The sequence below is a fragment of the Sinocyclocheilus rhinocerous genome, unplaced genomic scaffold (genome assembly GCF_001515625.1).
Source record: "Sinocyclocheilus rhinocerous isolate Xijiao unplaced genomic scaffold, SAMN03320098_v1.1 scaffold1624, whole genome shotgun sequence".
Classification (NCBI taxonomy): domain Eukaryota; kingdom Metazoa; phylum Chordata; class Actinopteri; order Cypriniformes; family Cyprinidae; genus Sinocyclocheilus; species Sinocyclocheilus rhinocerous.
In genome coordinates this window covers 913,424-928,278 of record NW_015639527.1, presented here as the reverse complement: position 1 = coordinate 928,278, position 14,855 = coordinate 913,424, and the positions used below count along the sequence as shown (strand labels likewise).

Genomic DNA, 14,855 nt, shown 5'->3' with positions numbered 1-14,855 from the left:
AAAAAAAAAAAAATGAAAACTTGTTGAAACCAGAACAAATCCACATCAACACAGGCTGATTCAAAATCAATAATTCAAAGCCCAGATTCTGTGAGCACTTAAGCACCATCTCGATCCTCTGGTTAAGGAAGGAGGTGTCAGTATGGTAAGTGTTTTATAGGGATTTGACAGACACAGCCTGTGGGAGTGATGTGCATGAGCTTTAAGTGCTGAGCTTGAGAATGAACCTGTGAGATCCATTCTGAAAGTGACACGAGAGCAGTCTGTGATTGAAGTAAAAAAAAAGGCTTCAGAGAGGACTCTTTTAATTAAAGCCTTGCATTTCACTGTCTTTTTTTCTTCCGTGATTGTTCATTGTAGATGATGGCTGTAGTATCATTCACTGCTGCTAGGTAGAGAGGCACCAAGTGACAAACATGGCAATATGGAAGACCATTCGGATGGCGCTGAGAGACAGCTGAAAATGCAGGTAAACTGCCGGATCAGCTTTGCATATCTGAAAGAAAATGACGGCCACAAAAATATAAAATTGGATGAATGAATGCATGGAGTTTTAATTTAGGAGACTGCATGGGCTAGTTGCATCAAGGGTTTCCATTCAAAGTGAGTAGAGGATTTTTTTTTTTACTGGTTACAAAAATTTAATTCAAAGCTGCTGAAAATTTGTTTGTGAATTTTATCAAACGTTTTTGTCATTTTGGCACATTCAGGCAAGAGTGAACTACAGAACTGAGCTTGAACTGTGTTCTAAGTACCAGTGTTATAGTTAACTAAAACTGAAACCATAAAAAAGTTACTTGAAATAAAATAAATTGTAACCTAAATTTAAAAAAAAAACTTTTCCATTTAGTTTAACAGTACTAAATTTAGTTCAGTCATTAGTTTAACTTGCAATAAAAAAATATATAGACATATTTTAAAAAAAAAAACTAATACAAATGACAGACACAACAAAATTACTAAAATTGTAAGGAAAATTTAAATGAAAATGGAAAATATAAAACTAAAAACCTAATTCAATCTAGTAGTGAAGTTTATATAGGCAAAGTTATCACGTTGTAAATGTTGCATCTGTATAATATGCATGTTTAAATATATAAAAATATATAAATTCCTATATATATATAGTAATATATAAATTCTTATGTATTATTTCCAAGATATAAATTATATCTAAAATATAATAAAATATATGATAAAATATTTGAGGAAATTATTAATTACAATATAATTATTTGTTAATTTGTATTAGAGACCTAAAAATGGCTGTCCACCAACGTTTACCATCCCACCTGACAGAACTGGAGAGGATCTGCAAGGAGGAATGGCAGAGGATCGCCAAATCCAGGTGTGAAAAACTTGTTGCATCTTTCCCAAAAAGACTCATGGCTGTATTAGATCAAAAGGGTGCTTCTACTAAATACTGAGCATTTTTCAGTTTTTCTTTTTTAATAAATTTGCAAAAATGTCAACAATTCTGTGTTTTTCTGTCGATATGGGGTGCTGTGTGTACATTAATGAGGAAAAAAAATTAACTTACATGATTTTAGCAAATGGCTGCAATATAACAAAGAGTGAAAAATTTAAGGGGGTCTGAATACTTTCCGTACCCACTGTATGTTGTCTATATATCTATCTAACTGTTCAACAATGTTATTTTATTTTATTTTTTTATTTTTTTGTAGCCAAGACTTAAACATATTTGCCTATACACAAATTACCATAATCCTGACCTTAGAATATAAATATATAATATATAAATTATATAATATATAACTATAAAAATTGTCGGATGATGACGCAAGTAGAATTTAACAAACACATGGCAGATGTTGAAATTGAATATAGATAGAGTTTTAAAACGGGGGTAGAGGAGGTGAGAAAAATGTTACGCAACTTGACGATTTCTCGCCAATCATTTATCTAAAAGCTATTAATGTTCTACATGAAAACAAAAGATGGAAGCCAGGGAATGATCACCTTTTATGCCTGGAGGTGAAGGTAGACAATCACCTCCCTTGAAGTAAACAAAAGCCTGCTCTGTTCCTCCCTTCTGTACTCCTGGTGGACTTCTTTATCTTAGAGCCCAGGAGCGGCCCTCTGGAACATGCCATGAGAGCTGCTTATTTGGAAAGACAAATGTGAATAAATAAGCATTCATAGAGACCGCATTAACTTGACATGACATTTCTTGGCTGCATTATCTTTAGGACCACAGCCAAACCATGAGCGTGTCGTCAGTAGAGCAGGACCAGTGTGAGGAGGGATGTGCTAACGAGGTAAACTGTCTTTTAAAACAGCATGTCAACACTGGTAAACTTGCTAAAAGTACTCTGTGCAATAGATAAGTACGGGGTTAGGGTACAATGGCTAATAAATGACTTTTGACTTTTTTTTTTTTTTTTTGAATTTTGATTAGACTACAATAATAGTTTCTGCTGTTAGATTAAAGGAATAGTTCACCCAAAAATTAAAATGTTAATCAACCTCAGGCCATTTAAAATGCAGATATGTTTGTTTCTTAATCTGAAAAGATCTGGAGAAATTTTGCATTACATTATTTGCTCACTAATGGATCCTCTGCAGTGAATGGGTGCCGTCAGAAGAAGAGTTCAAACAACTGATAAAAACACCACAGTAATCCACGAGTCCAGTCCATTAATTAACATCTTGTGAAGTGAAAAGCTGTATGTTTTTAATAAGCAAATGCATCAAATCCATCAAGATGCCAAACCGTTGTTTCTGGTTGAAATACTGTTTTCTCCAGTGAATAGTTGTCTCCTTTGAATCAGGAGATAAATATGCACAGATCAAGCACCTTTTATGAGCGAAAACAGTCCAAAACAGTTCACAGTAAAATATGGTGGTGGATTTTGATGTGAGAGGACAACAGGGGATGGACTTTTTTTTTTTACTGGAGGAAGCGTTATTATGGATTATAGACTGGTATTTTGGCCAGAATTGACAGTTTAAAGTTAAAACGCCATAATGATATATTTGTTTTTTACAAACACACAGCTTTTCACTTCACAAGACATTAATTAATTGACCGATTACTTGTGAATTATTGTGATGTTTTTATCAGTTGTTTGAACTCTCATTCTGACGGCACCCATTCACTGCAGAGGATCCATCGGTCAGCAAGTGATGTAATGCTAAATATCTCCAGATCTGTTCCGACGAAGAAAAAGACATCTTAGATGGCCTGAGGGGTGGGTCAATTTTCAGCTATTTTTCATATTTAGGTGATCTTTTCCTTTTTTCCATCTTGGCAGATGTATATCACTGAGGCCAGCTAAGCTTACTTGTCAGCAGTTGGATCTTCTAGCCAAAGGACAGCACCTAATAAAATAAAGTTTTAATGAAAATGTGTGTCCTATTATGCAGAATTTTTTTTTTTTATAAAAGTAGTAAGGCACTCAAGGTTGTGCTGCTGTATTTTGTGATTATACCACATTATGCCTAACTTCACCCTTAAGCCATGAATATATCACAATATAATATGACATTTTTGACCTTTATTGCTTAATTATTAAAAAAAAGTAGGGATGCAGCAATGTTAAAATTCTGACTTTATTGATCATTATTTCCATGTAGTTGCTGATAAAGTAATAAAAATCCAATATTAAAATTATATACCATTTTATTTTAATTAAAAATTAAACCCTAAAAAACTAAATTCTAATTTCAATGTTTTTTAAAGATTAACATGGTAACATTTTACAATAAGGTCCAATTAGTTGACATTAGTTCATGCATTAACTAATTAACTAACATATTAGCATTACCTAACAATGAGCAATACCATATGTTACAGTAGTTATTAATCTTTTTTAATGTTAGTTAATAAAAATACAGCTGCCAGCTCAGGCTCATTAAATAATATTAATAGATACAACATTTGATTTAATTGAATTTAGTTTGATTGTTAGTTCTTATTAACTAATGCAGGTAATGTTAGCAAATGACACCTTATTGTAAAATGTTACCATTAACAAAGGTAATCTAAATGTAAAGATGGGGAAATAAGCATTCATAATTAAATATCCAATATCAATAACCAATATGGTGCTGATCGATTGTGCATCCCTTTTTAAAAGATTCTATGACAGTACATTATATAACTAACAACCCCAAACTAGAAGAAAATATTCTTAACTTTATTACACAGAACACATACAACAGTCTTGTACTCATTTTCCAATAGTGAAAAATACAACTACGGCTGTACATGCACATTGAGAGAGCTGTGTGTTGCAAATGTTAAGGTATCATACACTTTACAATCGTAACTAGATAGAGACAGTCAGAAAAATAAATACAAACATACAATACAGTTTTGCAAGGGAGGGCAAAATACTTTTTGCCAAGAGATTTTTGGGTGAAACACTGTTGCTATGATTAGATGTACCATGGATACTTGCAGCAGTTTTAAAATAATGATGATCAGGTCAGCAAAAATGCTTGCTATTTTGTTCCCTCAGATGATGATAAATATAGCAATTAAAAAAAATAAAGCAAAACAATTACATTCTGAAGTATACCTGTTTGTAACTTAAATGGATTTGCAATGCCATTTTATGTACACTACTGCCGATCACTGTGAAGGTTGTAGCGCCACAGTCTGTGGTTTGTACTGTTCATCCCAGCAGGTAAAATGACATCACTGTCAATAGCTTCTTCACCGTCACAATATTAGTATTTTAAAAAATTCACTGACATACCAAAATGATACTCTAATAATCTACAGTACAACCTATTTATGTACTTTAACCTGTTACAAACTTCACCAGAAATCATTGGGCAATTTCACTCGAAACACAATTGAGATATTCATGATTAATGATACTTATCAAAAAATTATTTGATGTCTTTCGAAACATTAAAATAACTCCATTTAATGGTTAAAACTGAGCCGGTTGTTTACAAAAATGCATCCCAAGCAGAAGTTTCCAGGGTCGATACTGAATCTATATGATTGCACTACCACTTGATTTTTTTTTCTTTTAAAATGCACGCAAGGCACAACGCTAACAAGGAAAAGGTGTGTTGATCTCCGCAATTACACCATCCTCATATTTAACAATCAAATAAAAACAGGATAAATTTATTTGCATATATTTCTTTTTTTTTTTTCCATACAACATTTTAAACATACTGCATGTTCAGAACAGTGTCGCGCTTAACGTAAAGATCTCATGAATGTCATAATCACAATGAGATTTAATTAATATTTCAACTCCGCGTTAACATGATCTGATATCCATGAGAGCAAATCTTCTGAAAGAGCTCTGCCATGCTAACGTCAGTCACAAAAACCATTCAGCTGGTCACAGAGCAGCGTCCTTCAAATTAGAGTGCAGGAATTTCACTTCAAAATCAACTGAAAGGTAATTTACAATCTATGGACATATCTTTATTTCTCTGTGATGTGCCAGACCTTGGACTTGAATCATTCCTCTTCAGTATGTTTGTTTAGCACTGTTGAATGCAGACAGCTCACAGACAAGGTCTCATTTTAGCGCTGTAATGTTAGTTGTGTGGGTTGAGTGCATGTGGCTGTCTGTATTTCCTTAGAGCAGGGGTAGGCAAGTTCGGTCCTAGAGAGCCGCAGCCCTGCAGAGTTCAGCTCCAACCCTGAAAAAAAAAAACTCACCTGCCTATAGCCTTAGTAATCCTGAAGACATTGATTAGCTTGTTCAGGTGTGTTTGATTAGGGTTGGAGCTGAACTCTGCAGGACTGCGGCTCTCTAGGACCGAACTTGCCTACCCCTGCCTTAGAGGTATACTTTTAAAGGGATTTTCACCTAGAAATTCAAATTTGCTGAAAATGTACTCACCCTCAGGCCATCCAAGATGTAGATGGGTTTGTTTTTTCATCGGAACAGATTTGGAGAAATTTAGCATTACATCACTTGTTCACCAATGGATCCCTTACAGAGAATGGGTGCCGTCAGAATGAGAGTCCAAACAGCTGATAACAACAGTTTGAAGTTGAAAACGTCTTAATGATGGATTTGTTTATTACAAACATACAGTTTTTTTCTTCTTCACAATTGTTAATTGATGGACTGGAGTCCTGTGAATTACAGTACTTGTGGATTATTGTGATGGTTTATCAGATGTTTTCATTCTGATGGCACCCATTCACTGCACAGGATCTACAGTATTGGTGAACAAGTGATGTAGTGCTAAATTTCTCCAAAAGTGTTCAGATAACGAAACAAGCTCATGTTGGATGGCTTGAAGGTGAGTACATTTTCAGCAAATTTTTGGGTGAACTATTGCTTTAAGCTCCTGTACACTGCGGCTACTGATAAGTGGACATTTCTGGTGGGTATCCAAAGTCCCTTATGAGCGTGTTGACGGGTCGGCTTTCATGGAGTAACGAGTATGAAAGTGCAGCTGCTAAATCACCAGACTTATGAAAGGAAAGATATGGAATATGAAATAGATAAAATCTTAGATTACCATATTCTTCCACCTGCTCAGACATGCACAATTTGACATTTATATGACATTATATTAGTGTGGAAATTAGTGCTAAAGATCACGGATAAATTGATGGTTATCACCCACAGATACGCAAGGAAATATATCTGTTACTGGGACTTCTTTGTCCTCAGAAGTTATTAAATATCATTTTATTATATAATTTGTGATAAGTTTTGGCTTCTGTCAAATTTACTTCACCAAGACTCAAGAATACAAAATCATACACACTTAAAAGAAACTCCGCACCAAAAACCTGAGAAAGAAGTTTAAACTCTCCAGTAGAGTCATCCAAAGCAAATTCAATTCGTTTAAAACAATACAAATGTATCTGGAAAGGGATTTACAACAAAATATACAATGACTGATGTTTATTTGGCGGTATAAAACGTGACCTGTGGAGATCAAGACTAACTTAATCACACTTTTGGACTTTATAGAGGAAATCTCTATTCAAGCCTGTTCAGATTAGTTCCTCTGTCCCATTTGGTACGTTTATGATTATACAACCCACAACAGCTGTCATCCTAAAGGGTCTTTATATGAGGAACAGATTTTATGTAGCTTACATTAGGGCATCTACACTGAAAACATCTCTAAGAGCAGCGTAAAACATATTAGACCAGGTAAGGAGTCTATCCTACTGCTTGTAACTATGTCAGCTCAGTACAAGTACATGTGCAGGTTATTGTTGTGATTCATTTGTCATTTGAACACCATCAATGGCAGATGAGCACTCAGGATGCACTATGTTTTTAGGAAATGTGTGCTATATTATATTGAACGCATAGATCGTACGTGTGTGTGAACAGTATTTGCATACATCTGTACATGTACAGTAAATCAAATATCGCATACAGCATCCGCAAAAAGTATTTGGACATTTAAGTCACACGTTGTGTGTGCATGTCACTGAATTAGACAACAAAACATTGAACAAAATAAATAGTCAAATTAGTATTAGCACTGAAGTAATGGCTGCTGAAAATTCAGCTTTGCCTTCACAGAAATAAATTACATCTTAAAATACATTAAAAAGATTTTGTTCTCTCTCTCTCTCTCTCTCTCTCTCTCTCTCTCTAAAAAGTCAGTGTTCATTCTGCAGTTTATGTAATGAACTACACTGGAGAAGTGCCTTCATACATCCACTGAAAACCATCTTTAAAGGGGATTAAAAGAAATTGGGAAAAAATGTAAGAGGATGAAAATGGAAATGCAAGAAAAGTGAAGTTTAGTTACGAGAAAAAATTATCATTTGCTTGTTGATGCCACTTGATGTAATGACATTCAGACATTTTTAAGTGTGACTCAAGTGTCCAAATACTTTCTGGGCCTACTAAAGCTTTTTTTTTCCTTTCTTTGTTTCTTTCTTTTTTGCTGTTTGTAATTTTTATCGAATATAAAAAAAAGAAAAAAAAATCATGTTATTTTACAGGACACCAGAAACCTCAATTCACACTGTTCAATACTGAGCAACAAACCATTCAGTTATTCACGATTACATGAATTTTTGCTTCTCTTTTCACATACAAAAGGTTGGAGAGACACATATAGTGGTTCTATTATTATTTCTACCCAGCTAACAAACTGACTCCATTCATAGTCCAGTTCACTGTTTCAAAACACGGTTAAATCCCAAAGCATCTTATTATTACAGACCCATAAACCCACACTGACACTTCCCTTCAGAAATGAAACATAAGACAAAATTATGGAAATGATGATGATGTTAATAATAACTGATAAAGTACTCTCCCTCTCTGTGTGTGGGACTGTGAGTCTGTGTGTGTACAGAGAAACGGACACGCTGCTTTAGCATCAAAACTTGCTGAGGACCGAAAGTGTTAAAACGAGAGTCAGAAGCAAGAATGAGCTGGTTGGTGATAAGGCTGCGTTGTTCACATCGTGTATCGCTCCGGGGCCTGCGGGAAGAGAAACCCTACACGTTAACAACCTCCCAAACATCCACTATGTATATCATCATGCATTATGCTGTTCAAAGAAATTGCTGCGAATACAGCGCTCAAACACCGTCAGAGTTAGCGGATGCCTCAGGGCGACAAGACGAGAGCTGATGTAATTGCATTAGGCAAACATTTGACACATTGAGACGCTCGTTGACTACGCCAAGTTACACTTGACATGGATTCTGTGCATAAATTAACATGCATTTAGTTATTAGAAGGAGCCTCGTACCGTACAAAATAATGCTGGCGTTTGTTATTCCCAGCGTGTTCATGGCCACACATGTGTAGTTCCCGTAATCCTCTTCGGAGACGTTAAAGAATGTTAGCATGGACTGTTTACCCTTGTTTTCGATCTTGACCCCGTTGAGTCCGTTTAAGAGTCTGGAAAATTTGAGGTGAAGTTAGCAGTGTTATTAAAAACAAAGTCTACATAAGTGGATGGCTGACGGCACACATTAACGCACCACTCTCGCACAAAGTGTGACTTGAATGTCTAATACATAGACATATTTTCAGATTTTTAATTAACTAGCTCTGTTGAAACCATGGCTTAGTGCTTGTTGAGCCTTGGGAGATGCAGGTTTGAATTCTCCGGATCCAGTTTGGCTTTCACTCTAAGAAAAAAGAAACTACATATCTTCCAATTCATGGGACCTTTTGAGTCATAAATACTAAGAAATGTGAATTAGTTGAAATTACATAAAAAGTCATGGTAGACCAACAGAATTCCCCCAAATATTGTCCCAACTAATCATACACAGCTAGTATGAACAAATAATTTTAAACTGAACACTATTGCTGAAAATGTAAGGGTTTTGTGAGTTTCCAGCATGCATTGCATCATGAATAAAGTATGAAGTTACTGTTTGCTGACTTTTGTTTAAACTTTTGTTGATTTGTAATAATTTTTAGTTCTGTCATGACAACTCTCGGAGGGATTGGCAACATATAACACATATGAATAACCCCCATATAGCATACATGAATCACCCTGTAGCAGATCTATACAGGTGGAGCTGGGGAAGGTGGAGGGTTTCTGAAGTGCGCTGCAAACTGCTACAGCAAAGAAAAGCCAGGTATTTGAATATTGAGCAGTAAGCTCATTGGCTACCGATACAGGAGAGAACCAATCAGCTGCCATGTGACAATGATGTCGCCAGGTCAGATTGAGCTAGACCTATCGGACTGCGCCATCTAGAGTTTCATGCCAGAACTCTGTATTTATTTGTTGTATTTTTTATATATATATTTGTTGATTGTCACCATTCTAGAGGCTTGTTTATGAAGTGTTGAGGTCTATGTACAACCTTCAAAAACTATATCCCAGATATCTTAGCTTTGCAAGGTGAATGTGCCTTCAGAAATAAAGGTAGCATAGTTCATTTGACAGATTAAGCGACCTATACAATTATAGGTATATGGCTATCTATATATCAATTTAATATTACTAACTGAACATTTGCTGACCAAGAAATCTGTAGATGCCTTAATTTATTGGCTGCATGAAGCATTTTGTGTTTTGTGAACAAACAAACTAAAAATGGCAAAACAAATGACTGTTGTTTAGGACAATTTGTAAGACAATAGTCGAGAGAACCTAAAAATCTGACTGCATCATGTTACATTGATTTTTCAATTCCTTTTTTACAGTGCACAAATAAAACAAAAAACTGCATGCCCTACCTGCGCTCCCCCTTATACCACTGAAAATCCGCCAGAGGAACTGCAGACACCTCGCACCACAAAACTCCTTTCTGGCCGACAGCCGTTCCTGTGCTCCGAGCTCGCGAAATGACAGGTGGATCTGTGAAATGAATCACAGGTAATTGAGAAATTCAAAAAAGCATGTGAGAAATGTATGGTCTTAAAAGGAATTAGTTTTAAATGAATGAGGTACTCACAGTTTACAGTAACCTGAACAGTCCTCACGTCTGGAGGCGAGATGTCGTTTGATGTGATGCAGTCGTACGAGCCGGACATGTCTTTGGTGATTCCAGTCATTTCCACATATTCACCCTCAGTAATGATTCTAATACCTGTGTTAACACACATAAGGTTAAAGTAATTATTAACATACGTAAAGTCATATTATAAAACCAACCCATTATACCATTACTCTGGGTAAAATGCCTGAGGGGCTACAGTGATATGGTGGAGATATAAGGATGCATTTCCTAGTATAATATTATGTTTACTAATATGTATAATATTGCATATTGTTTACTTATATCTTTAGTTAAAAAAAACAATGTTTATAAAAACATTAATACGTATAAACATTAATAAAAAATATATACATTTTTTATTGATATTTTATACAATATATAATATTTTTATGGTTTCCTTTTTGTCTTTTTCTGAGCATCCAGGAGGTTTTTAACCCAAATACTATAGCTTTCACTTGAGTTAAAATTACTGCTTTAAACACAAAATTAAAAATCATAAATTCTCTCGTATAGTCTCAAAAAATATTCTATATTTTCAGTGACTCTCATTGGCAATATAAATGCGCAACATCATTTCAATTATATAAACCCAACACAACCCTCTCTCATGACATGCCGTCAAGAAAGGCTTTGCAGTGCATTGCATCAAACAGGTGTTAATGAAAGTGTTGTGGTGCTGTTTGCTGCTGTTTAGTGTTTTTGAGAAAGTACTTCTAATTAGCTCAGTTCTACCCTATTAAAGTGCCACAACCATTCCATGTCACTTTCATTTAACCGTAACAGACTCAGAATCAAACCTATGCCAGCTTTTTTGCTGAAGTATCATAGCAGTGTCATAATGCCACAAGCATTCTTGCTTAATTTAATCCACACTGGCACCAACTAGAGACAAGCAGTCTGAGAACATACAGAGAGTTTCAGCCACTGTTCTGGAATCCTGAAGCTTAAGCACTTATTTTGCTGTGATCGCTCTAAAATGAACAGAATTTTTTCACCATTATCTCAATCTGAAGGCAGAACAAGGTTGGTGAATGTCAGTAAGACAAATATGTTACACTCGGCTGACCTGGACTGACCCTCCATTGTTGTTCTCTGCTTAAGTCCGTCATTTCACAAAACCCACCTGTATCTCCAATTCTATTATCATGCAAAGAAATTGTTTCAGTTATTCCTCTGAGAGAGTGAAATAACATTTCACCCTCAGGATCAGACAGCCAGTTAGTGCAAATGCCACTCACAGCACAAACTCCACATTATGCCATCTCATTAATACAGCCTCAGTACTTTATTTCAGTGAAAAGGTTGAGGAGTGGACTTAGGTTGTTATTTTGTTTCTAATAGCAAGGCCTTGGGGATTGTGAGAGAGGTTGGTAATTATGCATATCTCCTTATATGACTCAGCCCTGTAATGCTTACAAAGTTTGAGCAATCATTGAGAGGATGGTTCACCCCAGATTACGCTCAACATGTGACTGAAAATTACATCCCCAAATCTGGAATAAAACTGTTTTGTTTGACTCTGTCCATGTGACAAGAGACACAAAATATTATGAACTGGCCTTTAAATGTGAACCATAATGATGCAGCTGTTTTTTGCTCAGTGTAGTCAAGTTTTAAGGGATAGTACTTAAAAATTAAACTTCTGCTATCATTTACTTACCCTCATGTTGTTCTAAACCTTCAATGAAGATATTTTGAAGAATGGTTGACTATACATAATTGGGTGAACTAGTTCTTTAAAAATAAAATTAATGATGAATTTGTATATTAAAAACACACAGCTTTTTACTTCACAAGACAATAATTGATGGACTGGAGTTGTGTGGATTACTTGTGAATTCTTGTGATTACTTGTGACGGCACCCATTCACTGCATTGGTGAGCAAGTGATGTTGAGAGAGGTTGGTAATTATGCATATCTCCTTATATGACTCAGCCCTGTAATGCTTACAAAGTTTGAGCAATCATTGAGAGGATGGTTCACCCCAGATTACGCTCAACATGTGACTGAAAATTACATCCCCAAATCTGGAATAAAACTGTTTTGTTTGACTCTGTCCATGTGACAAGAGACACAAAATATTATGAACTGGCCTTTAAATGTGAACCATAATGATGCAGCTGTTTTTTGCTCAGTGTAGTCAAGTTTTAAGGGATAGTACTTAAAAATTAAACTTCTGCTATCATTTACTTACCCTCATGTTGTTCTAAACCTTCAATGAAGATATTTTGAAGAATGGTTGACTATACATAATTGGGTGAACTAGTTCTTTAAAAATAAAATTAATGATGAATTTGTATATTAAAAACACACAGCTTTTTACTTCACAAGACAATAATTGATGGACTGGAGTTGTGTGGATTACTTGTGAATTCTTGTGATTACTTGTGACGGCACCCATTCACTGCATTGGTGAGCAAGTGATGTAATGCTAAATTTCTCCAAATCTGTTCCAATGAAGAAACAAACTTGCCTACATCTTGGATGGCTTGAGGGTGAGTAAATTTTCAGCAAATTTTCATTTTGGGGGGTTATCTAATCCTATAAGGGATCCAAAATTGTTTTGGACCCCATTGACTTTCACTGTATAGAAAACACACACACAAAAAAAGCTGAAACATTCTACAAAATATCTTCTATGTTCTACAGAAGAAGAAAAAATATTTTTCCTATATTATTTTGAGTATGATCAACAGGCCCAGGTGTTCAAACATCTAAACTTGACAATGACTGCCAAGTGATATACACTGTCAAAATATATTTAAATACAAATAATAAAGCATAAAAGTAAAGTTTTATTTCTTACTTGACAAAAGCCTTGGAAAGAGAAAAGTTCAGCCAGAACTAATCAGAGCAGTTTAGATGTTTGATATGTTTGATATATTTTTTGATCATCTCACTCCCAGCAAGTTTTTTTTTTTTGTATTATAGGTTAGTTTTATATAGGATGTGAAAGCAACACTAAAATACTGAAAATTACAAGTGAAGGTCATAGTGTTTGGCCCTTTCTCACTTCATAAACTGTTATCAATGGTAAAGTGCAACCAAAAGGATTTTCCTCCAATTTTTCAGACAGCACTTTTACTGAATCAGCTGAGGTTATGCATTTGACCCTGCTGTACCGTTTACGTTCACCATGAAGAAGAGTGTTTCTAAGCTGTACAGAATAAGTTTTTATTCATAAAAAGGGAATTCTTTTATCCTACAACAAAGCTGCAGTTGCTTTGCTTTCTGTAGCTATGAACTGGAAAAAACATAAGAACATAAAGAGCAGCTCTAATAGTGACACTTCCAGCGATGCAACGCTTTATTTATTCTCATGTAGTTTTCATTTATATTTAGCTATTAGAGCGGTCAGTTTGATTTTCGAACAGCGATGGGGTTAGTGTAGATAGCCACGGTGAACAGCAATGATTTATAATGTTTACTTTAGAGACAGAAAGCAAGCACCGGGCCCATAGCAATTACATCCAGCACTGAGTAATAATCCTGCTGCTGTCATGAGACTGTCTTCCTGAACAGAGCAGAAGATTATTAGAATGTAAAGGAGAACAACAGTGTAAACAGGAAAGAATAAATAAACTGGTCTGTGCTGTCGGTTTACAGTCAGCCAGAGGAAAAAGAAATGAGTGAGAAATGCTCCAATAACTAAATTTAGGAGATTAGGATCAAGGGAAAGACTCAGTCTCATGTTACAGTTGGAAAGTAAAGTAGTTTATACAGATCAGGCCACTGAAGCAGACAGGACAACATTAAGATAAGGCTTTATTTAGGAAATATTTGACTTTATTAAGCTCTTATTATTAAATATCCGCACATAAGTGAATTTAGCTGACTCATCTTTTTAACATTACCTTTTCCACCCCACTTTTCCTATTCTTCTTGTTCTCATGTTCTTTCAGAGAATGGATAAAGAAAAATAGATTTTATTTCCTAGGCACAATGATTTTTCAGTCTTGGTTTTCATAAATATTTTATCATTGAAAAAGGTGTTTTAGCACTTGACTAATCTGTATACATTAAACATTTTGGAATTACAATGTACAAATCTATTTTACAAATCTACAAACGATGATAATAATAATAGTAATAATAATAATAATAATAATAATAATAATAAATGTTTCTTGAGCAGAAAATATTCATATTAGAATGATTTCTGAAGGATCATGTGACACTGAAGACTGGAGTAATGATGCTAAAAATTCAGCTTTGCCTTCACTAAATAAATTACATTTTAAAATATATTAAAATAGAAAACAACTGTTTTAAATTGTATTTTTGGTAACACTTTCTATGAAGCCCATGTTTATAACACATTATAAGAGTATTCTTAAGGCATTATAATGAATGCATAATGCATTATTTAAAAAAAAACGTATAATATGTTGTATCATCTCATAAATAATCATAACAACAATTATAATACATTATAAAACATACTTATTT

The 14,855-nt window shown here is 34.7% G+C and overlaps 1 protein-coding gene across 1 annotated transcript in view; it reads right to left on the bottom strand.

The window, feature by feature from the left end:
• Nucleotides 1–7,873: 7,873 nt before the first annotated feature.
• Nucleotides 7,874–14,855, bottom strand: part of LOC107751394 (opioid-binding protein/cell adhesion molecule-like) — a 73,952-nt gene continuing 66,970 nt past the window's right edge. Inside the window, exons 4-7 of the mRNA XM_016567116.1 lie at nucleotides 10,361–10,495; nucleotides 10,143–10,263; nucleotides 8,689–8,840; nucleotides 7,874–8,414 (exon numbers count right to left, since the gene is read on the bottom strand). Coding sequence (XP_016422602.1) covers nucleotides 8,311–8,414; nucleotides 8,689–8,840; nucleotides 10,143–10,263; nucleotides 10,361–10,495 — 512 coding nt within the window. The 3' untranslated portion in view covers nucleotides 7,874–8,310. The remainder of the gene's footprint in view (nucleotides 8,415–8,688; nucleotides 8,841–10,142; nucleotides 10,264–10,360; nucleotides 10,496–14,855) is intronic.